This window comes from Leuciscus leuciscus (genome assembly GCF_965113295.1).
Source record: "Leuciscus leuciscus genome assembly, chromosome: 14".
In the NCBI taxonomy this organism is placed as follows: Eukaryota; Metazoa; Chordata; class Actinopteri; order Cypriniformes; family Leuciscidae; genus Leuciscus; species Leuciscus leuciscus.
The window spans coordinates 13,446,573-13,470,995 of record NC_138738.1 but is presented as its reverse complement, the minus strand read 5'-3'; the positions used below and the strand labels follow the sequence as shown (position 1 = coordinate 13,470,995).

Genomic DNA, 24,423 nt, shown 5'->3' with positions numbered 1-24,423 from the left:
CCTGAATGCAGCCATCTTGCACATCTAATCCCACGCATTCCCACTCTCTCACTCACACATGCTCAATCCCCAAGTGTGAAACCAGAGCAGCTCTCTGCCTGCATGCCTGCCTGCAAGTAAGGGCAAATCGCTCTTAACACCAGACTTTGCCCCAGGGGCTAAATTTTTTCTCTTTGTTAAGGGAAGTGCCCCTGTCCTCCCCCAGCTCCTCATCTTCAAACAGGCAGACAGGTGAGGCCAGGGTCAGCAGCTCAGCTCCCTGCACCTGTGGGAGTAATAGCCCCTCATGGCCTCGTGTGAGCCGGACTCAACCCCTGGCCCAGCCCCAGGTTCCATGAGCCCATCAATACATCTCTCGCTTTATGAAGGGGGCTGTCAGTTTTTCCAATCCGTCTAAAAAAAATAAAAAGGGGAAAAAAAGAAGGCAAACAGGGAGCAAGACAGGGAGCGTGTAACAACAGCTCATAGGTGATTTAAAGAGCATGGAGCTTGAAATCCCCCTGCTTCCTAACCCCCTCCCGCCCGCTACTGGATTCTGGAATCTTTTCCTGTTGGGTCTTGTAAGGTGGGCGACGTGGGATAGATGTGGCTTGGAGACATATACCCAAAATAAATCCCCCACTTTTCCACCTTCTAAAAATCATCATCCAGGAATATATCAATGGCATTAAAGGTCCAATTTTTTGAACTCAATACAGTCTAAGATTGGATCTAGCAAAGCGTCATCAAAGTGAACTGAAGCACAACGCTCAGAGTGCTTCGTAATGAGTAATGGGCTTCACTGATTCGTAAAAATCTCAAGAAGCACTCCAGAAGTCAAACATCTAAGAGACGCTTGTCAAAACTGCTGGTCAGAAAGTGATACTTCAAAGTGGATGGAACTTTAGCAAGAACCAACTGAGAGAGTATGCTATGGGTTTTAAACTTTTGGAAATATTTAGATTTTTTTTGCCCAAGGTTCGGCCCCAGTTTCCAAAAGGTGTTTTTTGATATTACCCAAAAACCTTTCAGTAAACAGTTCTTAAAAGATTCTAACAATCTAAAGAACCTTTTTCCACTGATAAAGAACCTTTTGTGCAATGGAAAGGTTAAGGGTTATTCATGGAAACATACATGACATGATTTTTTTTTCTTTTTTTTTCAGCTTGCAAGATGATAAAAGGAAGGGAAAAAAAATCACTTCAGTCGTAAATCGATCAGTTGCTATCATGTTAATTTGAGATCCTCTGATCTCAATGCATAATGGTGCTGAAACCAGGCCAGATTGAAAAGCTTGCTGATGTTTAAATAGTTTAAGAATTTAGGAGGTGAGTGCGGTCAAAATAAGATTGTTTGTTCTCTCCGAGAGGAAACCGAGACAGCACATCAAAATACATCAAAAGCTCCAGGAACCCTGGGAACATGATGCCACCTCACGCAGGAAAGGCGGCAAGGCCAGACAGGCCCACAAATTCCTCCCTGCTTTTTTTGAAAAGGCATTGGAAATAGCCAGGATTCTGTCCAAACTCATGTTCATGTTGAACTTTGCATATCCCTTCAGGATGTGGCAGAAACCACAAAACTGGATCAAAAAGGGTGGCAAAACTAATGTACTTACAAAAACAACATACTGCGTTAATTGTGTATACACAGAACAGACAATGTAGTATATTTATACTTAACACACATTAGCAAACCTCTGGCCTGAAAACTATACAAACATGCTTTTGATTTAACCCATGTATACAAAAAATTACAATATATACTGTGAAAGAAAATGGAAAAACTGAATATAATATGATACTGCACATGATCAAGCCATTATGATTCCTGTAAACTTATGCCAAATAGAAAAGCCTTTTTTACACTTCAAACTTCAAACAAAACGCACCACAATGACGACAGGATGAAAACAGCTGGGTCTGAAATTATTTATAATAAGAAACAGTTTCTGCTTCAATTCAAAACATACTATTTTGTTTATTAATAAAGTCAGATGAGTGCTTAATATGTCTATTAAAATGTGATGTAATGCATTTTTTTTAAAGCGCAATTGTCGCCCGAAGCACAATTACACTACATGTGTGTGCTGACCACGAGGCTATCGGCTCAGAAGTCACAAAAAAAAAAAAAAAAAGTAAGCATTTTCAAAGTGAAAAAGTTATGTAAATGTACTAACGCCATTTAACATTGAATTTATCTCACATATGATCACTTTGGCAGCCCTAATTGTTACGTTTTACTAAATGCAGCCATTGTTTTTCATATCATGGCAACCATTATTAACAATCCAAGTCCTGTCACTACAGCCGTCTCTCTCTTTCATAAAGACTGACTGCACCTTAATAGAGTGACCATGTGTTTTGTGCAGTGGCAACAGCTAGGGCACTGATGCATGCATGCCCAGACTTGCTTTTATTAGCATAACAGCCACTTCTTGGGAGGTCATGCTTGTGTTTTCCCTAAGTGCTGGTTATCCACCAAGCAACGTCATGCTTTACAGCACAAGAATCCACTCTAAGGGTTACCCAACGCCAAGCATCGGGCTTAAACAGTGGAGGGTCAGACATCTTCTAGAACTAGAGGACATGCTCACGGGACCAAAAAAAACATCCTGGTCTTTATATTCGGGCAGATACAAAAGCAGATTGAGCACTCTTGCTGGTTAACATGGTCCATCTCTGTCCTGAAAGACTGTGTCCTAAAGACTTAGTCTCTTAAAACATGCAGAATATATAAAATAGCTTTGCAAAGCTTTAATGCTTTATTGACTAAAAATATTCTTGGAAGATATTTGTTGAGTTATGGGATAAAATCACTGCCATCATGCTTTTTCCTGTCCACTGCAAAGACACTTAAGCAAGTCAACCTGGTCAAAAGAGACAGTGCCCACTAAACATTTAGAGAGGCCTCTTAGATACACAAAGACATACTTCATAGAGAAGGCAGAGTGGCTCTTTATGACTCAAGACACTGTATGGGCAGTCTGACCATTGTATCTAAGCACACACTAACCTGGGAGGCAGGGCCATTACCTCACTCTCTGTTATCACAGTAATGACAGCACTGGGATTTACGTGTGTGCAAGTCGTGTGTCTGCGCGAGATCAAGTCTGAGCATGTCAGTCGTGCCTCCACAAATTGCTGCTTTAATCAACAGAGTGTTTAACAGTAACCAGGGCTGAAGACATGACAGACAGCAGGCAGTGTGCAGCCAGGAGCTCTCTCACACTGTCTCCCACACTGTGAAGGGCAATTAAGGGTTCAAGCCTCAACAGAGGAAGGAACAGGAAAAAAAATGAGAGGGAGAGTGAGAGAGAAGAGTGTGTGGGAAGCTATACGTACCCTTTTCTGAACTAATATAATTTAAAATGAGGTAGAAGGTACAACACAAAAAGGATTGAAAACAGTGGAATTCCAACCACAGACACCTGACACTGAAGTACAAATGGTTTTGGCCCTTAAAAAAATAAACTTTTAGAATTAAAATGTGGGATGAAAAAGGGGGGGGGGGGAGAACATAAAAAAAAAAAAATGCAGATCTGATTAACTATTCTGACTTTGCGTATTACAATGTAAAAAAAAAAATTGTAAAAAAAAAAAAAGACGATTTATAAACCTCACAAGTATTCATGAAAAAATTCAATATTCATCAATATTATAAATGGACCCAGAAAAATGGAAATTTAACGCTGGAGTGAAATGTGATAAATTACCCCACATATACCAAATGAATGGGCTGTTAAGTGCAAAACAACACTGCCCTCTGGTGGTCGACCTGTCTTGCTGATGTTTCACACACTGAATGAAGGGAAAGTATGAGGATAAACTTACTGAGGTCTTCTGCCAACTGAACCCTCCTGCCTGTGATCAGCTGGACTTTCTTCTCATTGTCCTCTCCAAAGTCCTCTAATACTTCTTTAACGTTCTTCTCCAAGCGCCGCACTGCACACAAACACACACACAAATGCTTGTGTTGTTTGAACATGGATGGAAATGCTACGAATAGTCTGTCACTGTTCCCTCTCACTGAAGCCTGTTTAATTAGTAATGAGAGACAACCAAAATTGAAGACTTCGCAGGAAAGCTCACCTTCAGTGTTAGTGAGCTGTTGTCGAAGAGTATTGCCTGTGATGACCAACATCCTCTGGATCCTCCAGAACAGAACTACATCATTGCACTCAAGCTGGAACAAAGAGAAATATGAGAAACTATTAGCTAAATATAACCTTATAACACAAACCAAGACAAAAACAGCTATTTTACATAAACTGTGTACTGTATATAAAGTAAGGAAACACTGAAACCTTTCAGTCTTTGGCCGAAAGAGAGAGAAAAATGCTTTGATGATAATTCAGCTCAGTTATACAAAGAGTGCAAATTACTTTTGTTTTGTTATTGATCATTGATAATTAATAATTTCTGGTTTTCCTTTTTAAATAAATTCCTGTTAATAACTTTAATATTTTTGGAGTACTGAACATAGACAACAATGGTGGTTATACAATTGAGATTAATTAAATGTTAAATGCATTACATTTATTTACTTCTTTATTTAACTTTTGCACTTTAAAATGCATAATTTTGTTGTATCTATTTGTTTTCTCTCTCAAAAATAAATAAATAAGCATATATAAATACATTTAATCTCATTAAACATTTAATTCTCAAAAAAGATTTTACTCAAAAAAGGCATCTTCTCTACCTCAGAGTCTACAAAGTGTCTCTGGTAATAGTAGAAACCTCGCCGGCAGAGGTTACAATGTGATAATGCCTTTTGCAGGAAGTGGCGTCGATAGAGCTGGTGCCACGTGTCCTTGATCTACAGGAAGAAATCAGTTATATACATATTAGTATAAAAAAGGCATAAAATCAGATGTGCAGAGAGTAACGCTATATATTTTCACTCAGGGTCTCACTGACCAGTACAGGGTCCACCTCCACTCCTCGGCCCTCCAGGTTTTTGCGTACTGTAGTGACCTCATCATTGGCCAGGTAAGCTGTGTGATCTTCATGCAGCTTCAACAGACGCTCTAGCTCGTTTTTGGTTTCATTACGGATGTGCTACAATTAGGAAAGAAAATTATGTTGACTCTCTTTTCACTAGTACCTACACATACAGTGACACTTAATTATGGCTCCATGATCATAAAAACTATATAAAAAAGAAAAGACTGTGGACAAATATGTAGTTTTATCTGTCCAACCTGCTCTGGTGATCGATTTTTCCAGCTCAACCACCTCTGCTTCCAGTCTGGCCCCACCATATCTGCTATTACTGACTCAGCTGCAACACAGGAAGATGAGTCACACACTCCATACACAGAGAGACAAGAAATGTGTTTATAAAGGGTAGACATACTGTCTTTAAGACGGGACTGTAGCGTTTCCTCCATGAACTGAATAGCAGCGTCCCACTGGGGCTTGTCTGTGATAGAACGATCCTCCAAAGCGTTGTGTTGAATCACTCTCTGTATCGCAAATACATGAGTAACATTTACCAACAGCACTCAAGAAACCCTTGTGTGCTGCATTAGCAAAATAACATTATTTCTGGTTATAAATTCTATATTGAATTTAAGATGTTTCTGGTATTTTGCATGATATTTACCAAGCTGTCCATGGCTCTTTCATTCCACTTGTGTCGTTTGATGCTCTCATCTTTGACAGCTTCCTTAAGCTTATCAAAGATGTCATCCTGATCTTTCCCTTTGTATTCTGCCATGAATCGGGCAAACTCCTCCTGCAACGTTTCCCAAGCAACCTGAGTATGAAAGAAAAACGGATAGATTTAAAAACTGGACGAGAGAAATTTTATTTTCACATGGTGTTATACAGCACTGTATAGTTTGGGGTCAGTAAAAACTTGTTGCTGTTTTTTAAATTAATACTTTAATCCAGCATTAAATTGCTTAAAAGTGACAGTAAAGATTTTCACATTGCTGCAAAAAATATTGTATTTCAAAAATACTATTGATTTCTGAAGACTAGAGTGATGGCTACTGAAAACTCGGATTTGCCACCAAAGAAATAAATAACATTTTAACATATAACAAAATAGAAAAGAGTTATTTTAATCTAATAATATTTGATAATATTACTGTTTTACTGTAATTTTGATCAAATAAATGCAGTCATAAGAGACTTATTTAAAAAAAAAAAAGAAACTTTTAAAAAGACCTTACAGATCCCAAACTTTTGAATGGTAATATAATATCATATACAATTTTGAAGAGAGCAAAGGGGATGTCAAAAACCATCTTTGTAACCAAACAAAATTTCAACATTTTGCATAAACAGTCTTTTAACCTGATGATTTGGGAAATGTAACGACTAAATATCAGCATTCAGCACAAAGGAAAGACCATTGTTTCACCTCTAGTGCTTTATGAGGAAGTTGTTTATCAGTCCACTGCTTGAGTTTAATGTCTACAGTGGTGTTGAAAGTGCCCGAGTTCATGGTCTGGGCGGCAGGCAGGTAGATGTTCTCAATAACGTGTGTTGAGACCCTTTCCCAAAGCTTTTTCTGTAAGATGGACTCCCTACAAAGACAAAATGTATGTACATGACCAAATTGCTATCAAATAGAGACCGAGAGCAGAATCAACAATGTTAATTATGCTATGTTCAGTCCCCACAACTATCAAATAAAAAATAACATACAAAATGTACTTCATAATTCTAAACAGTCATGTGGAAAGTATAGGACTTGACATTAAGACAAAGATGAGAATATTCTGAGGGTGACGGTCAAGCTCATTTATCATAAAAGGCACCATATTTCATAGCTTCCTGTTTGCTTTGTTCTATCGTGGCACATCAATATACACACATCTTCAATAACACCAAACTAGCGCTGCCACCCTCCAGCTATTCATCATGCCATTGATTTGAGAGGCTGATGGAGCACACTGGGCCGCCTACAAACATCTGATCTATTTCATTTAGCTTGCTCCTCTGGGTTTTGGGGATCATAACTCCAAGTACAGCTTGCAGCTCTGCATTCTGATGGTAGAGGCAGCCCTGAAGCCATGAGATGGAGAAGCTGAGTTTAAAGTCAGTCAGCCAACAATGAGTGGAAGAGTGAGTATTCCTCATTTGTTGTGGTTTTGCTGATATATGCTACTAACACAATACAACATGTTCAATATTGTCCATGGTTTTTGACCTTGGATGTGTGATATCAAAAGGTATGTTTAGCAAAGAATTAACATCATAGAATAAAATATCATAAAAAAAAAAAATGAATGAAATAACAAACGAATAGGTGTGTTCAACTTGAAGCGGTGCTGTGCAGATCGATCTCATAGCGAGAACAGAGGGCTCTGTATGCTTTCGAAGCGCTCTCACTCTACTATGATGTCAAATACTGATCGGTCTGCACAGCGCTGCTTAAAGTCGAACACACCTAATGAACGAATGAATGAATGAACGAACAGACGAACACACTACTATAGAAGAAATTTAAGTTGAAAGAACCAACTTCATGTTTTTGTAAATCCAAAGTCAATTACGGAGTACTAGGCAGAACAAAATTAGTAAGAAGCCATCCACACAGCATGCATTATTCATTTTTGAATTTTTTTTGCGATTTGAAAGTCCTACAATTTACAATACATTTTATAGTTAATGAAATGAGAAGTGCTCACCAGTGTTTTGGTGTAACTTGACTCAAGCTGATCACCTCATCCAAGATCTCATTTTTGGCCTTCTCATAGAGTTCATTCTATGAATAAAGAGCATTGCATACACTGTATAAAACATAAACTTAAGCTCTGGTACACATACGCTTATTAAGGAGCTTTTACAGTAGATTACAGAATTGTAAGTACTTTACTTTTTTTCCCTTTTTTTTTTTTTTTTGGAAGGACAACACATTTGCAACATATTTATATTACTAATATTCAATAATGTTATATTGATTATATGCCATACTTCAATTCAAATACAGTGTCCAAGACTTAAAGATCTAGTCTAGATCAGCCAGGAGCTGATTCTTACCCTGTCAAGCTCTCGTAAGCGAGGATAGTTGTTCTTCCACTCAGTCTCCAAGTTAAATCGAGATGCTGGTCAACAAGGAAGGAAAGCTGATTTTAGATTATTTTCATTAATATCTATAGATTTGTAAAGGAAACAAATCTGAAGGGTTATAAGTATTAAGTCATTTTTTTATGTTTTTAAAACTAGGGATAGTCCACCCAAAAATGAAAAATCTGTCATCATTTATTCACTCTTATGTCTTTCCAAACCTGTAAGACTTTCTTCTGCAAAACACAAAAGAAGATTCCCATTGACTTTCATTGTATTTTTTTGTCCTTACACTGGAAGTCGATATAAACCAAAACTTTCTGGAACATTCTTCAAAATGTGTTCTCCTGTTACATAGAAGAAATTCAAATAGGTTTGGAACATTTTGACATCTCAATTTTGGCTGGACTATCCCATTATATAATTTTTTGGACAGTGTGTCTTACATAAGGTCACAACAGTGAAATCTCAGTCCCTCTAACATGCAGTAAAAAATTTTACAAAATTCATAACATTTCAATTTCAGTTTATATGACTGTAGCAAGTAGGTCAGACGTACAGTAGGTTAAAACATTAGCAACTTGGCTATTGATGTCATAAAAAATTAAATAAAAATTATATAAAACAATGTGTTCAAAGTTCACTTAGACACCTAAAATAATAGAGCGAACTTTGACTAAAACTTTTCAGTGACAACAGCCCTATTCTTCAGACACTTCCCATCTCTGTCTCGTTCCCCGAACAGGGACACCAGATAGCCTGCGTTGTGCTCGTGATCAATGCACCTGGAGCCAGGCGTGCACTGTATCAGCAACCCCACGTCCCCCTGGGGCCCCGCGTCCCCAGCACACACACGGGCCGGACGTCTCGCTCACACAATGGAGATGACGCTAATTGCTCTGGTTATCGGGCCGGCCCTGGTGCAGCTGTGGAGATCGATAGCCCACACAAAGGTTTGAGGAGCGTCCCGGGTCAGGTAATAAATCTAGAGGTAGAGCGTTAGCAGGGGTGGCCTGTTAATTGGCAGCGTGGAGGTCTACAGCGTGCCCTGTGCAGAACGTCTGAGCTGAGGTGAAGTGTGACGGGAATCAGCACGCACAGGACTGGGGAAACAGCTCTGCTGAGGTGGGTTTCAGAGTTAAGTGGCTGTCGAGCTGTTGGTTTGGATTCTATTAAGGTTTATTTACTGGGTCTCCTGAGAGCTGATGTGTACTCTTCTCAAAATGCCCTTGAAAATCAACATCTTGTTAAGAGTTAAAAATAACAATAATCAAACTAAAGACTTAAAAGCACAGTCCGTGTGCCTTTTTTATTTCATGGTTTTCAGATGTCATAAAGCTGTGGTTAACAACCTTTCTGAATTCAAGGCTCCCCATTGTCCATAAGAATAATCAGAGGACCCATGACCTTTTCAGTTATTTTTGATATACCGAGTAAGGATGGACCTTTTTTCATAGACTTTGATCACGTGTTTCCAATTATTAACATCGTAAATCTAGCAATTTTGTTTTAGATTTAGATTTTTTTAAATTGTGTGCATATGTAATACTACACTTTGTTACATTAGCTTAGAATTACATTTCAGAAAACCTGCTGTGAGGGTGTTTATAACACAGGGAGTGACGGCACATTTGACACCTTTCTCTTCCGACAACCGTAATCGATCTCTCAATATTTTTTTCCCTTTTGGAATATCATTAGAAATGCTATCAGGGATTCTTTTCTTTTGCTATTGGAGCAAATAGAAACCCAACCTGCTTCTCAGAACTCAGAAAGGAGAAAAGGGTAAATATATTAAGAATAAGGATTTTTAAATTACTCACAATATCTACCTGATTGAATAACAATAAAAATTGTACTAACTATAAAAATTGTACGAACTATAAAAATGTTAAAATAGTTCAAAAGATTTTATTAATTTACAAGACTTTTCCAAGTAATTTTTTTTTTTACCTAATTTCAGATTATTCTAATGTTTGTTTTGTCTTATTTAAAATAATTTTAAGTCATCTTTAGGCCGCCTTGTAAATTCAATAAGGTCCCACTAATGGTCCCTGGCTCACTGGTTGCGAACCACTGTCCTAAAAGGATAGTGAAGACAAAAATGACCTATCTGAGAAAGAGGGTGAATAGGAAATGTTTAAAAAAAAACGACAAAAAAAAAACCATTCTTTCAGTCTGTTCTTCGCAGAATGCTATCATGAAGCTTTAGAACAGTGATTTTCAATCCGTCAATCTACACATTTTGTATTTATTTTCTATCTTACCTTTAAAGGCATCTGCTTGTTGTTCCACTGACTCTCTCACCATCTTCCAGAAGCAGTCTGACACAGCAAGACTCAGGTTCTTTGTGGTCACCTGATGAGCTTTCAACATGCCATCCCTATAGCAGTTTGGTTAAAGACTGTCCAATCAAAAACATGTGACAGATTATAGAAAAGGTAAGGTAGAAATATGCATTTGAGTCCTACCTCAGCAGTCTTGAGTTCTGGAAGAAGTCCTCCTCGTAGTCTTTGATGGAGTCTATGCTCTCATTAGTACTGCCTACAAAACAATCACGGGTTTGAATGACATCCAGCAAAGTCCAGCAAAATGCAAATGAGAAATATCTCATTTTTACCTTTGCCAGTTACTACTGCAAAGTAGCCCAAGGCCTTCATTGGGAATAATTTGCCTTCAACAATTTGCTGGATCTACAAATAGAGAAAATTAATAATTTGAGGCAAGTAACAAAATATTTTAATCTTGTATATGTGGAAAACATTCCCATGAATGCCATCACCTGCACATAACAGCATTTTATATTTCTTTCTTAGTGTCAGAGGATAAAAAGGAGCTCCCTCTAGTGGCTAATACAGCAGGTAGCACTTAGTATTGGGAGTTTCGTGAAGTGAAATATCTAAAGGTCTTACTCTGTTCGGACTAGCTAGATTCTTTTCTGCCAGGTCAACCTTGGTAAGAACAAAGATGGTCCTTTTGCCCTGAGGGTCCATCTGACTGACAAGATCAGTGACTATACTACGCTCTGCATCTACCGAGCCATCTGAAAGAAAGAAATAAAACAAGAGACAGGAGAAACATTAATAGTGTTGGCTAGAAATAGTGATAGTGCACATATTTTAATGAAAGAGGGAAAACTCACCCTGAATGCATAGGATGATGGCATTTGGATTCTGCATGTAGGCTTTACTCATGCTAAAAATGGTTTCCTTTGTGTCAGCAGCCATGCCGGTCGTCACAGTCTGTACACAAATGAAAGTAGTCAATGACAAAGTCAAGAACCAGTGTAACATGCATAGATGTAACCAGTGTAGCATGCATAGATGTATAAGCTTATATTATGTGCGATGAGTAAAACTGTATAAAAATGTACACAGAGCTTACACTGATAACCCCCGGCAAGTCAACAAGCACCATTCTCTGGATTCCTGGGCCCTTTACACTTAAAGAAATGGTCTGAGACAAGATAGAAAACACATGAATGATGAATATTAAATCATTTAGGCAGATTCAAGTGTAAATGTTTTCACAAAGCACTGAAGGAACAAGGGTCTCACCTCAGGGCTGACTGTCTGACCTTCCTTCACACTCTTCCTCATCCGGAGTTCAATCTCGTGCCTCAGTGCAGCAAGCTAGAAAAGAAAAGAACCTCATCTCAGTGACTTGACAGTCAAATATAGAGGCTCACAAACTTGTACTACATCATTTTAAGATACTTACATCCTCCTCTTTCCCGAGGTCAAACTCACGAGTGCTGTCTTTGAACATTGCTACATGGTGAGGGCCTTCACTCAATGTCACCTTCAGAATAAAACAAGTCAGGTAAACGCATCACTAATATGAAGCAGAACAACTGTTTTATTTTATTTATATATATTATTAAATATATTTTTATTTTATTTGATTAATATTAAGATTTTTTTAGCATCAAATCAGAGGTCAGGAGAAGTTGGGAAGTGAATTAGTTTAATGCACCTTGACAGGAGACCTGGTCATCATTTCTCCAGAGCCTCTGGGGAAGATTCTAGCTTGAGCTATCATTTCCAACACACTAGTCTTTCCTGAACTCTGGTCTCCAACCACTACCACCTAGAGAAGAGAAGGTGTTTTATGAGGCCATATTACAGGGAAATAATCAGATTGCAGAAATATGTTATGTTCAGAGGAGTGCATGTGAGTTTTGCTGTAGAGAATTCTAACTTTTACCTGTAAAATGTAGTTTGTTGTTCGTTAACTTTTGACTTTATATTGTAATCTTTATATTTTAAACCATTTTGCACTCAATGCAGCATACATTCTATAGACATTTTCTGATGGAAAGAATACCCAATTAATCAATTAATTAAAGATTAATCCACAAATTAATCGATTTTCAAAATAGTTACTAATCACTAGCTTTGTGTACATTTTTGACATTCTAAAAGAAGAATAAATAAGAATAAGACTGACCCTTGGCAGGTGATCTTGAGTATTGTAGTTGGAATCATAATCCGAGAGAATGTCCAGGACTTCAGAGTACATATCAATCAAAGACTTCTGCACAGGATCAAAAACAGGATAAATGCTTCAACGAAACCCAGTGATTTGTTCTTGGTGTTCACCTATAAAAAAATACTGTTGAAATCTGACCTTGACTTTTCTTTGGTGAATCCCCTTGTCATCTTTCTGCAATACGACTTTCCTCAGCTCCTTATTCTCCTTTTCCAGACGCTCCAGCATCCGTTGGTACTTCATCTATACAAACATGAGAGAAATGGAGTATAAAATGATCATGAACAACTTAAAAATGAACAACTCAAAGTCAAGGCTTAAAATCAATGACATTTAACAGTCAATACCTGAGTTCGAAGAAGTTCTTCCTGAAGCTGATCAATTCTTTCTTTATCAGATGACTGTAAGCACAAGAAACAATGTAGCAGACTATGATCATGTTATTTCTTTTCAGGACAGCTGATCATCTTCCTAATATCCCCCTGTAAGAGTCATTGCACAAAGTCATTCCACATCTCATGCATTCAATTCCAGCGAGTAACCCAGCAGAGGAAGGCAAGTTAATGCAAAGAGAAGAAATTGCACTTCCAAGCATTTAATCAATCATTTATTTACACAAATCACCACACACACAAAAAAAACCGATTTGTGAAGAATGCTTAGATTATAAATCAACGCATCAAAAGTGTTTCTTGAATCATTTATTGGCCCGCACCTGTAATGCAATTGTTGAGCACACACACCTCAAACTACAGGGCAAATCACAGAAAATCAGTGAATGATTGGACACAAAGGAAAGGACACAAAGGAAAACATCAAACATACACAAACACACGTCTACATAAAATACAAGGGTGTGTAATATAAAATGCTTTTTGTTTCCTTCTAAATAACATGTCTTTTTCCTATGTGCAGACAGACTATGTAACTGTTTCTGGTGTGAGGCAGGTTAATTTTGCTGGCCAACAGCTGAAGCAAAGTGCATTGCACTCCATGTGGCAGGACGGCACACCACTCCATGCAGTGAATATAAACTGTACACGTGGGACTGTAAATAAATGGGTTTGCATGAGCGAGGCAGAATGGATCGAGTTTGGGCTTATCGCAAAAATTATGAAAATATACAAGACTCACTTTATACTACTAGTAATAGATGGATTGCAAATATCATGTTATTTTACTTTCACAATAACAATTTGTTTAGAATAGGGGTCTTTTGAAAGCCATGTTGAAACATTTCACTGTATTGTTTAAAAGGATAATGTTTTCAAAGTCACTCAGTTTGATTGTTAGAAATCAATGTCTATGTCGCAAACCATGGGGTTCAAAAGTCTGGGACCACTCTGAAAATCTGAGATTCAAAAAAGAAAGTTTATTTAATCTAGGGAATATTTTTTTTACAATTATAAACCAAGAAACACTATGGCATTAATCGAATAATAAATATTGTATACATAACGTTCTGTTCTATTTCTATTTCTATTTCAAATTTGTGACATTGATCATTTGTACAAAAGGTCAGATTTCTTTCTATTAAAGATCACAAAAAAACTCTTTGGAACATTCTAAAATAGAAAGGCATTTTGCCACACTGTATGGGGTAAGTTGTCACAATAGAAAAATCCATTAAAAAAACGATTATAGGCTTTTCAGCTAAATCTAAATAATGATAAAAGTAACAATTCATGAAACAGTGACAATATACAAAGTAAGAAAAGGTACAAAAATGTCAGATCAGTGTTTTGTCCAACAAATGTTGCAATTAAAATATTCATAACATATAATGCACATTTCAGCTTGCCCTGACCCGACATTTCTGAAAAATATCCCTGACACCTGAAAAAACAAAATCTACCTATTACAAAAGTATGATACTGTAATTTTATTTTTAAAGGACAGAATTCAAAAAAGTTATTCTAATTAAAGGCAGTTTTTAATTTTATGTTTAAATAGAGAAAGGCTTTGTGACAACTTAACCCAACTAGTCCCAGTATCCCCTATATTTTATGAAAACTTAATTATTAAATAAACAAAAATGTTTTATCTAGTGGCCTAAGACTTTGTACCCCACTATATAAGTTATGAGATGGAATAAGATCAGAGTGAAATCAGCATTTTGGTGGAAAGAGCATGTAGCCATACAGACGCAGATTAAATTAAAATACAAAAGCGGATTAGGCTAAATTCTCGCTTAGGACATGTAATTTCCAACAGTCGCTTGGATGGGTGGAGCTACTTATTTGGCTTGTAACTTAAGTATATTAAAGCTGTAGTTCTCTCACACCAGTCGTGAATACCTCCACCATTCCACTAACTATATAAATATAAACATCTTAATTATAGTCAGCTAATAAGAATTTGAGAAATAAATATTTCTGATAAAAAAAAAATTAAAAAAAAATATCCTTTTAAAAGCACAACGTAGCTAAAATCGAATGGCGTGAGGCAGTCAAAGACTGGCATGAGAGCCACAGCGTCAGAGGGGTGGTGGGGGAGTGGACCTTCACCTTGCGTTTGGACTGCGAGGGGCTGGGGTTCGGGGCCGGGCTGGGACTGGGTTCAAGCGGCGGAGGCGGAGCATTATTGGCTGCCGCCCGCCGCATCTCCTCCTCATGCTGCTGGATCTGCTGCTGAATGAGAATGAGCTCGCTGAGCAGCCCCTGCTGAGGGACGGCACAGTGACAGAGAGGGGCAGTCAATCAACCTGCTTACCAACCAATAGGAGGACATGGCAGAGCCTTTGGGTAATGGTCCACCTCACTTAATGTACTGCTCTTGATAATACAGTAGTTTTGAACTCGGTTATGGCGAACCTAAAATCTTAAAGAGCATAAGAAATGACCATAAAGGTCTCTGAGCAAACGGGAGGAGAAGAGCTAAACTGCGAACATCAGAGGAAATTAAAAAGAGAACATTTATTCGCACTACTAATAATGTTGAGTCACATTCAAGACCTGCACTCACAGTCAATGTTGTCAAGCTGCTATAATTGCAGTAAGGGCACATCTAAGTTTTAATAGATGAACTACTATCATATAAAACTAGTGCTACATGGCAAAGCAAGCATTTGAGGAATAAGTGATTGAGTAGCAGAACAGTGCAAAGCCTGAAGCTGGAGAGAGCAAATATTTACTACACATCTTTCAAACACCGCTGCTTCCAAATATATGTATTAGGCTAATTCAACTATCATTTCGTCTTACACACACTCATACTTCCATTCAAAAATTTGGGGTAGGTATGATTTGTTTTTATGTTTTTGCTCATCAAGGCTGCAGTTATTTGATAAAAAATATAATAAAACAGTAATAATTATGAAATATTATTACAATTCCAAATAACTGTTTCAGCAGCCATTACTTTAGTCTTAAGTGTTACATGGTCCTTCAGAAATTATTCTAATATGCTGATTTTGTGCTAAAGAATTATTTCTTATTATCAATGTTGAAAACAGTTGTGCGGTTAAATGTTTTTGTGGAAACCATGAAGCATTTTTTCTTCGATGAACAGAAATTTGAAAAGAACTGAATTTAACTGAAATAAAAAACTTTTGTAACATTACTGTCACTTTTTATCAATTTAATGCATCCTTGATGAATAAAAGTATAAACTTATAAAGTATTAAAAATAAATGTACTCACCCCAAACTAAATGAAAGTGTAAATATGCTTAGACTTCCAATATAACTGCAACAACCTTGTCTGTTAAGACATTTTATGGGATATTATGCTCCTTTAGGAATGCTAATATGAAAAACTTCAGTGTTAATCTAAGATAAACTAAAAAGTACATAGTTTTCCACTGTAGACAAAGAGTGATTTATGAGTGATGAAACAAAGAAAATAAAAAAACAGAACACTAACATTAAACATTAGCATATCAAGTAGTAAATACTTTGCTCTCAGAGAAGCAAGTTTTCTCAGAGAGCACAAAATGAACATGGCAGACAAACATGGAATTAAGGAGAAGGAAGCTTTTAGACAGACAATAAGCTTAGAAAGACAGAAATTAGTCATCAATCTCCTGGAATAAGGGTTTAAATACAGTTGCAGGACAAATGATATGTGAATCCTTTGGATCCTTTAGGCTATACAACTGGATCTGACCTTTAAAACACCTTGGAAAAAGAAGATTTTAGAACATCTAAAATTAATAACTGTTGACTTGCATGAATCTAAAAATGACACAAGAATTTCCAAAAACATTTGCAAAAAAAAAAAAAAAAAAAGTCAATGTTTCAGCATGTCAAACAATAAAAAGAGACATCTGTACACTGAGAGAGACAATTCATTCAAATAATGTGAAGGTGTCCAAAAGAGGAAAAATATCGAGAGCAAAACGCAGACTGCTCACAAACAACAATTTTAATTAGTTGAGTAATAGGGGAAGCTTAACACTTTCCAGCGTTTTGTTGTTGTTGTTGCCAGAAACCGCCAGTGTTTTTGATCATTTTCACAAAAATGTCATGGCCCCCAGAATATTTTGTTGTATGAATATCTGAACATGCAATATATCAAAAGAAAGAACAGACCCTCTGCTTTTAAACAAAAACAATCCATTGTATGCTAATTTCATGCATTCTTTTTTTATCAACACTTGAATGTGGGTAAGTGTCATAAAAAAAGCTACATTTTGAGCAAAAAGCTGAGAAAATCATGTTTTTGTCAAAGACTACATCTGGATCAGATTCAGTACGGTGATCAAAACATAGATGGAGTAGACGGAGTCCATCAACACCCCCAAGCTTCACAGTCAAACAGCACTTCCTGGGTTGACATTTCATTCGGTAACATTAGACAGTTTTGATTTGTAAGCTTTTTATTGTTGATGATCGCATTATTTTTCATATGCATCTGCTAACATATGAGATCGCTCGTTTCTGCTTCTTCTTTGCCTGTGTTTTGATCTGGAGAGACAGTACTAGCCTAGTTCAGGAGATGCGTAACAGCGCCCCCTACCTTACAACAGTGACAACACAGAAAGCAGTAAAATGGCAGGGAAGCGTTTTCTCATAAAAGACGAGAGAACTCTGCAATGTCGGGGAAAGAGTAAATAAAAGAGAAACTTAACTTCAGCATTAGCAAGTTGCCTGCCACAAGCTACTGAAACAGTGTCTATATTTACCAGGACTACAAAACATCAGGATAGCCATCAACCAATGGTGGTTGCCCCTTATAGTAAATAGTCAAAACAATAGCAAAACAACTGGCAACTCAGTTAAAGCTGGAAAAAAAGCCCAAGCAACACAGCTTGGCAGAAAAATGCAAATAAAAAACGTAAGCTGCTTTAATTATTATAATGGCTGGATATACTAAATGATGAAAAGAGCCGTCATAATATTATGGTCAAGCTTTAGCATTCAGAAAAGCCATTTGAAACATCATTTATGCAGTAAAAAGAGAGACTTGTACCTTCTTGAACTGTTTATCACTGCTGTCAGACATGGATGCAGACGTTGGTGGGATATCTGGTGCTCTCAGAGATGAATCACCTGTGGTTTCTAGAAAAAATAAATACAACATACAAATACAAATTATTTTTCCTTTTTTTCACATTTAGAAAAAATAACTGTCATGTGACAACAAAAATTAGCATGCGAAAGCATATATTTGCTTGTAGTTTAAAGCAATTACATCAAGTCACCATATCCCAAAAGAGACTCAAAGGTTTGAAAAGTAAATGGTGCAAAAATGCTTCAAAACAGTTCATAAACTACATAACAGAGCATATTATTTTAAGATTGTAGTGAGTGTAGTAATGAGAATATATACTGTATGAGAAAATATGTGCAATATGCTATGAAAACATGAACAGGAATATGAACATTACATAAAAATGCAGTTCTAAACAATCGTTCCCTCTCTAAGATAGCAAGAATTCAGATTAGATATTCAGTCAGTGTACTTTTCAAAACTCTTGAGCTGTAAGAACTTCACACATATAGAATAAATTAGTAATATCGATGGAAAGAGAGTGTAAAGTGACAAACACAGGGAAGGGCTCACAAAATCATTAGAGAGGAGAAGGTGAAGTCAAGGGACCAAGTGGCAAGACAATTAAAATCAGAGAAATCCACATTCACAGATACTGTTAGTGTCATTAACTGCATCTCTACTGTAACTGTAAATGCATCTGAAACTGACTGTGAGTCACCTATGCTAACTGAACGCTGTAGCATCCAGTTAAAATATCTCAGCTAAGGGTCTATTATAAAAAGTCAAACAAACGAAATAACGCTTGAGTCTTTGTGATCCAGTTTAGACTAAATATACACTAGCGTTAAAAAGTTTGGGGTCAGTAAGTTGTTGTGTTTTTATGAAAGAACTCAATACACTGGTTCAGCAAAGATGCATTAAATTGAGGAAAAGTGACAGTATAGTCATTTACATTGTTACAAAAAAATTCGATTTGAAATAAATGCTGTTTCTTTGAATTTTCTGTTCATGTGACACTGAAGACTGGAGTAATCGCTGCAGAAAATTCAGCTTTGCATCACAGGAATAAATTCAATTTTAAAACATATTGAAATAGAAAACAGTTATTTCGAAAACATTAGAAAAAATATAGCCAACCCCAGACTTTTGAAAGACAACGCAACACTGTAACGCAACTGCAACAGGAAGCTTACTTTATCTTTTAAGCTCAATAATATAAAGCTTCTGTCACATAAAGAAGCTGTAGCTCTGTGCAGACAATAAAGCGATTTCTGACTAACAACATTATTATAATATTTTAAAGATTATTCCCTGTTTTGCTGGTCCATCCTTAGAGGCGCACACCCCACCATCAACTTAAATCCATTTTACATCAGTGCAGCAGATCAGGAGGAATCGAGGCACGCTAAGTGAGGCATTTACACACCTAATAACAGACGCAGACCAGAAGCTCCATTGACTTCACTACCCAAACCTGTGAAGAACGTGGAGGGAGGGAGAGGAGAAGGGAGGAACAAGAGGAACAAATGAAATGAAAATAAAATAAAGGCTGTAGAAAAAGCATGGAGCGCTCATTTCATTACACATTGGATAGGGATTCTAGCGGACAAGCAGTGTCAGCAGCACTGTACACTGGAAAACATGTTAAGCAAATAAATAACCCAGATTTACGTGAAAAATCTTAAAATGCCTCAATGTCATATTACCATTAGGAAGAAACTGATTACGCATATATGAAAATGATTATAAGCAATGCAGTGTCAAAGAATATATTGATCCATTTAGTTGGCAAAAATCACAGAGACAAACCACATGGACCACATGAAACACATGGTTAGATTTAGCACCTTGAAGCTTTAAAGATTTTAACATTCAAACACATTCACATAAACGGTCTGACATTCACAAAAAAATGCAGTAAACTACGACGGCAAAGCTGACCATTTCTTGTGTCACATGATACTTCAGAAATCATTCTAATATGCTGATTTGGTGCTCAAGAAAGATTTCTTGAGATTATCAATCTTGAAAACAGCACAGCTGTTTCACTGTCACTTTTGATCAATTTATTGCATCCTTGCTGAACAAAAGTATTCATTTCTTCTTTTTTTATTCTATGTCATTTCTCTTTATTCAGTTTGTATCCATCATGAGGTGAGTGTGAAAGAAATTGCTTACCGCTGGAGAGGAGGCTCTTCAGGAAAGTGAAGTTCTCTCCGATCTTTTCCATATCAGGTAGTAGTTTGGCTATCTCTTCTAGTTCAGGCAAAGCTTTGGCGAGCTTGTCTTTATTCGGGAGCAAAGAAATGACATCATTAGCAACCCAACCAAATGTATCCAGTGCACTTACACACACATTTTTATTTTATTTTTATATATATATATATATCCATTATGCATATATATATTTTATATATGTGTGTGTGTGTGTGTGTGTGTGTGAGTGTATTAAAAACAAAAAAACTAAAATAATAATAATATTATATATATATATATACAGTACTGTGCAAAAGTCTTAGGCATGTTAATACTAGAAAACTTCCTGCAAAGCTACCTGAAAAACTATGCGCAAGTGTACCTGGACAAAAGCCGTTTTAAACGCAAAGGGTCGTTACACCATATATTGATTTGAATTAGTTAATAGAAGTTAAATCATAAATAAATTCACATGCCTAAGACTTTTGCACAGTACTGTATGTATATCAGAATCAAATAATATATCGGCCACCATATCGGTTTGGCCGATATATTGCTGACCAGCCTTAGCACACACAGCTCAAACAGCAATGCTATTATTTTAAAAAGTAATATTAATTTTAGATGGAGTGTAAAATCTTACACTTGTTCTAACTAGGCTACTGTATGTATGATTTATATTGAAGTGCTCGGGACATGGCTTTTAATCGTAAGCCTTTTGTTTTGGTAATCAGGCTCTCAAAAAATAATATAAATATATGGATTTAGATTTAGGCCTATCTGCCAAAATATCGGTTAATGGCTTTCAGATATAAAGAATTATTGGTTATCATATGAGACAAAATTTAATGTCGATGAATCCCTAGAATAAGCATTTTTTTTATCAAAATATGTGTCTCTGAATTACTTACCTAAATCAATATTTTCACTGAGCTCCCAAATGAAGTCTGGCACAACCCATGTGTATTGGCTCATATCAGGAAGCATCTCCTTCCATTCATCATAAGTCTATAAAAACAGAACAGACAGTATTTATTGACTAGTAGTGGACTAATAAACATTTAGCCTGATTCCAACAGCCAATTAGTATTTTTGTTGATAACTGATATGATGGCTGTTTCTATAAATCTAAGTCACATGTTTAATCTGTTAAAATAACATGATGACATTGAAAACAAAATTTCTGCATCTTGTTTGAAATAGGACAAGCAGCACACCCAGTGTTCATTCAAATTCAGATTTAAATTCAGACTCTGCATGTGCAAGTAAAATGACTTTGAGGTCAGTCATTTCAATTGGCTCAACACAACCAAATAGTTAAGCATACCTTTTTCGCTGTATATCCACCTCCAACTGCTGAACCCAGCACGATGTATCTCAGTTTCAGCAGTCTGGCAGCAAGACGAGCGACCCAGAATGTCCGGTGCTGTTGATAGCCGTGTCCTCCTGACCGGGATTTGGGAGGACGCATGGGGAGCCTGGAGAGAGACGTGTAATGGCGGGCCGCTGAGCAGTGAGGTGGTCTTTGTGGATTGTTGTTAGCAGAGAAGCGGTGATGGATGGCACGAGAGAATGGGTGCAGTTTCTGCAATGGAACTCTGAACTTTACCCCCATTCTGGAGGGAAGCAGATTCTTGCAGGCAATGCTGTGGAGAGAGAGACACTGTGATCATTCTGACACATTTATACTCTTCTGAGTCTCTTATTTTCCAGATTATAACAATTAGGGATGTACGATATATCAGCCACAATATCAGTCTCAGCTGATATATGTTCATTTTTAATGTTATCGGCTCAATAAAAAATAATTGGCAGATATAAAGTCGATAAATAATGGACTATTTCCTTTAGCTGAGATATTTCAGATGCACACTGTTCGCCATAATGGTTTTAAATTGCTTGAAATATGATTGGAATCACTTTGAAAAGGAAAATACAGTTAAGTGCAACATTCTGTCATATAGGCTACATAAAATTATAATGAGAAAATTATAATTGTGTGCTTGGGACATGGCTTTAATTTTGTAATCAGGCTCTCAAAAATTATATAAAAAGTTGGATTTAGATTTATCGGCCAACATATTGGTTATCGACAGTCAAATATAAAGATTTATCGTATCGGCCAAAATGTTCATATCGGTGCATCCCTAATAACAATATGAGAATATTTGAAGAATATATTGTTCAAATGCAGGGCTCAAGAGTACGGTTGGCTCGATGGCCCAGAGCAAGTATCAAAGTAATGGGCCAGCTGATAGAACTGAAGCAATGCCAATGTTTACTATCAAAAGTGTGTCAATTTATAGCTGTTATGGAGTAAAATTAGGGTTTAAGTAGCAATAAATATTTAATGAAAAATCTATTTTCTTACATATAAAAACATATTGTTAAAAAGCTATTTAAATAGCGAAAATGTTGGCAGGTATTCTGCTTTCTGTCAGACATACGCTGCATACAAAACCACAGCATAGTACAGTATATTATACAAAGTGCCAAATTTAACAGCTGTAACACATTTTAGGTCTTGCAAAGCAAAAGCAAAAAAAAAATATATATATATTTTGAAACTATGAGAATGACTTGGAAGCTTGAGTTACAATGGTTTGAAAATGATAAACAAAACATTAATGGTTCACGCGGTGTGCTGTCGTTTTCGATTAAGTGACAATTTATAGCTGTAATTTACTAACTTTAGAGGTTAAAAACTAAGTTGTTAATAACTAACTAATGAAAAATATCAATCTATTTTAATCTAGCCTAGCCTAAATGTTGGCAGCTTTCTGTCAGACACACGCAGCATGCAAAACCACATAACTGTATAGGATATAAAGTCCCAAATTTGACAGTTGTGTTAATAGACCGACAAATGAATGAAAACGTTACCTTTTAAGTGACTAAAATAAATTTTCAAGCAAGAACGCAAAACAAAACCTCAGAGAAGATCTTGGTGGTTCCTATAACAGCTGTCCAAAGGCTAACTTAGTTCTTTAAAATTGGAGTAAATATGTCAAATTAGACAAAAATTAGTACTGTTATATTTGAAGTATATTATTATGATATCAACGTAGAATTTTTGTTGATGATTTATGTAATTTATCTAAAAACGTGCAAAGTGAGTCAGTGTTCGGGTGGTGTCTATTTAGTGCAGTAGTGTAACGTTAGCCTGTCAGTGTCATTTAGGAAACGATACCAAGCATTAACAGTTAGGCATTAAGGGCGAATCTTTACAGTCAACCGTCCTTTAAAATTATAAATGAGTGTATTTATATCACATATGGGATTAGGCATTTTTATTTATATATCCAATCACCTGGTTTCCAGTCTGTAAAATGCGTTAAATTCTGTAGCTGCAAAAGAGCTAACGTTACTCTACTTACCAGGTAACTACACTTCCGGCTCGTAACATCCTGCTATTGGCAATAAAGGAATATATAGGGGTCTATCAGATCTCTTTCCGATATAAAATTCAATTCATCTTTCCAAATGTGGCACTCAGGTTAGCTACGTGGCTAACAAGGGCATAGCAAGCAGGCGATCACCAGTGTCAACTGCTGCTGGAGGAGTGGAAAGTAGTTCCTGATCCACCGAGTGACGCCATGCTTTCAAAACAAAAGTCAGCAGAAATAAAAGTCACGGTCTGGGTCAAATGTAATGGAAGATTTTCTTATTTATTTGTAATCTGAAATGACAAAGATGTGACTTTTTATGAGCAGTATAACTGAAGAATAATTTAAAGGATCATATATTTTTCTTTAACACTAAGGTAAAACAACACCAAAAATCAAAGATTTCTTAAGTACATTATATTCTCAGAAAATAGCGTGGCTGTAAGTAGAAAGCAGGCATATTTTTTGGTAACACTTTACAATAAGGTTCATTAGTTAACTACATTAGTTAACATTAACTAATAATTAACTGCACTTATACAGCATTTGTTCATCTTTGTTAATGTTAATTTCAACATTTACTAATACTTTATTAAAATCTTGTTAACATTAGTTAATGCACTGTGAACTAACATGAACAAACAATGAACAGCTTTATTTGTATTAACTAACATTAACAAAGATGAACAAAAACAGTAATAAATGTATTGCTCATTGTTAGTCCATGTTAGTTAATACATTAACTAATGTTTAATAAAGGAACCTTATTGTAAAGTGTTACCGATTTTTTATTATAATAGGATTTTCATCACAGTGTATAAACATGACATTTCCTAAATGTGTGCAGTCAGTACAATGGAGTTCCTTCATTTTTGTATTTATTCATATTTTTGCTCATTATGAGAGGAT

The 24,423-nt window shown here is 36.4% G+C and overlaps 1 protein-coding gene across 6 annotated transcripts in view; it reads right to left on the bottom strand.

Annotated features, from left to right (window-relative positions):
• Positions 1–23,702, bottom strand: part of opa1 (OPA1 mitochondrial dynamin like GTPase) — a 38,254-nt gene extending 14,552 nt beyond the window's left edge. Inside the window, exons 1-29 of one of the 6 annotated variants that reach the window (XM_082137376.1) lie at positions 23,506–23,702; positions 21,456–21,774; positions 21,040–21,136; positions 20,111–20,218; positions 19,359–19,406; positions 17,909–17,997; positions 15,005–15,160; positions 12,845–12,898; positions 12,636–12,740; positions 12,456–12,542; positions 11,982–12,095; positions 11,727–11,807; positions 11,564–11,638; positions 11,391–11,462; positions 11,149–11,248; positions 10,919–11,049; positions 10,627–10,699; positions 10,478–10,550; positions 10,274–10,389; positions 7,980–8,044; positions 7,628–7,704; positions 6,355–6,520; positions 5,590–5,742; positions 5,341–5,449; positions 5,186–5,265; positions 4,902–5,042; positions 4,684–4,800; positions 4,071–4,164; positions 3,813–3,923 (exon numbers count right to left, since the gene is read on the bottom strand). In XM_082137376.1, the coding sequence (XP_081993502.1) occupies positions 3,813–3,923; positions 4,071–4,164; positions 4,684–4,800; positions 4,902–5,042; positions 5,186–5,265; positions 5,341–5,449; positions 5,590–5,742; positions 6,355–6,520; positions 7,628–7,704; positions 7,980–8,044; positions 10,274–10,389; positions 10,478–10,550; positions 10,627–10,699; positions 10,919–11,049; positions 11,149–11,248; positions 11,391–11,462; positions 11,564–11,638; positions 11,727–11,807; positions 11,982–12,095; positions 12,456–12,542; positions 12,636–12,740; positions 12,845–12,898; positions 15,005–15,160; positions 17,909–17,997; positions 19,359–19,406; positions 20,111–20,218; positions 21,040–21,136; positions 21,456–21,774; positions 23,506–23,534 (3,040 nt within the window). In that variant the 5' untranslated portion in view covers positions 23,535–23,702. The remainder of the gene's footprint in view (positions 1–3,812; positions 3,924–4,070; positions 4,165–4,683; positions 4,801–4,901; positions 5,043–5,185; positions 5,266–5,340; positions 5,450–5,589; positions 5,743–6,354; positions 6,521–7,627; positions 7,705–7,979; positions 8,045–10,273; positions 10,390–10,477; positions 10,551–10,626; positions 10,700–10,918; positions 11,050–11,148; positions 11,249–11,390; positions 11,463–11,563; positions 11,639–11,726; positions 11,808–11,981; positions 12,096–12,455; positions 12,543–12,635; positions 12,741–12,844; positions 12,899–15,004; positions 15,161–17,908; positions 17,998–19,358; positions 19,407–20,110; positions 20,219–21,039; positions 21,137–21,455; positions 21,775–23,505) is intronic. The other 5 variants (XM_082137377.1, XM_082137379.1, XM_082137380.1 and 2 more) reach the window with 5 other exon arrangements.
• Positions 23,703–24,423: the final 721 nt, after the last annotated feature.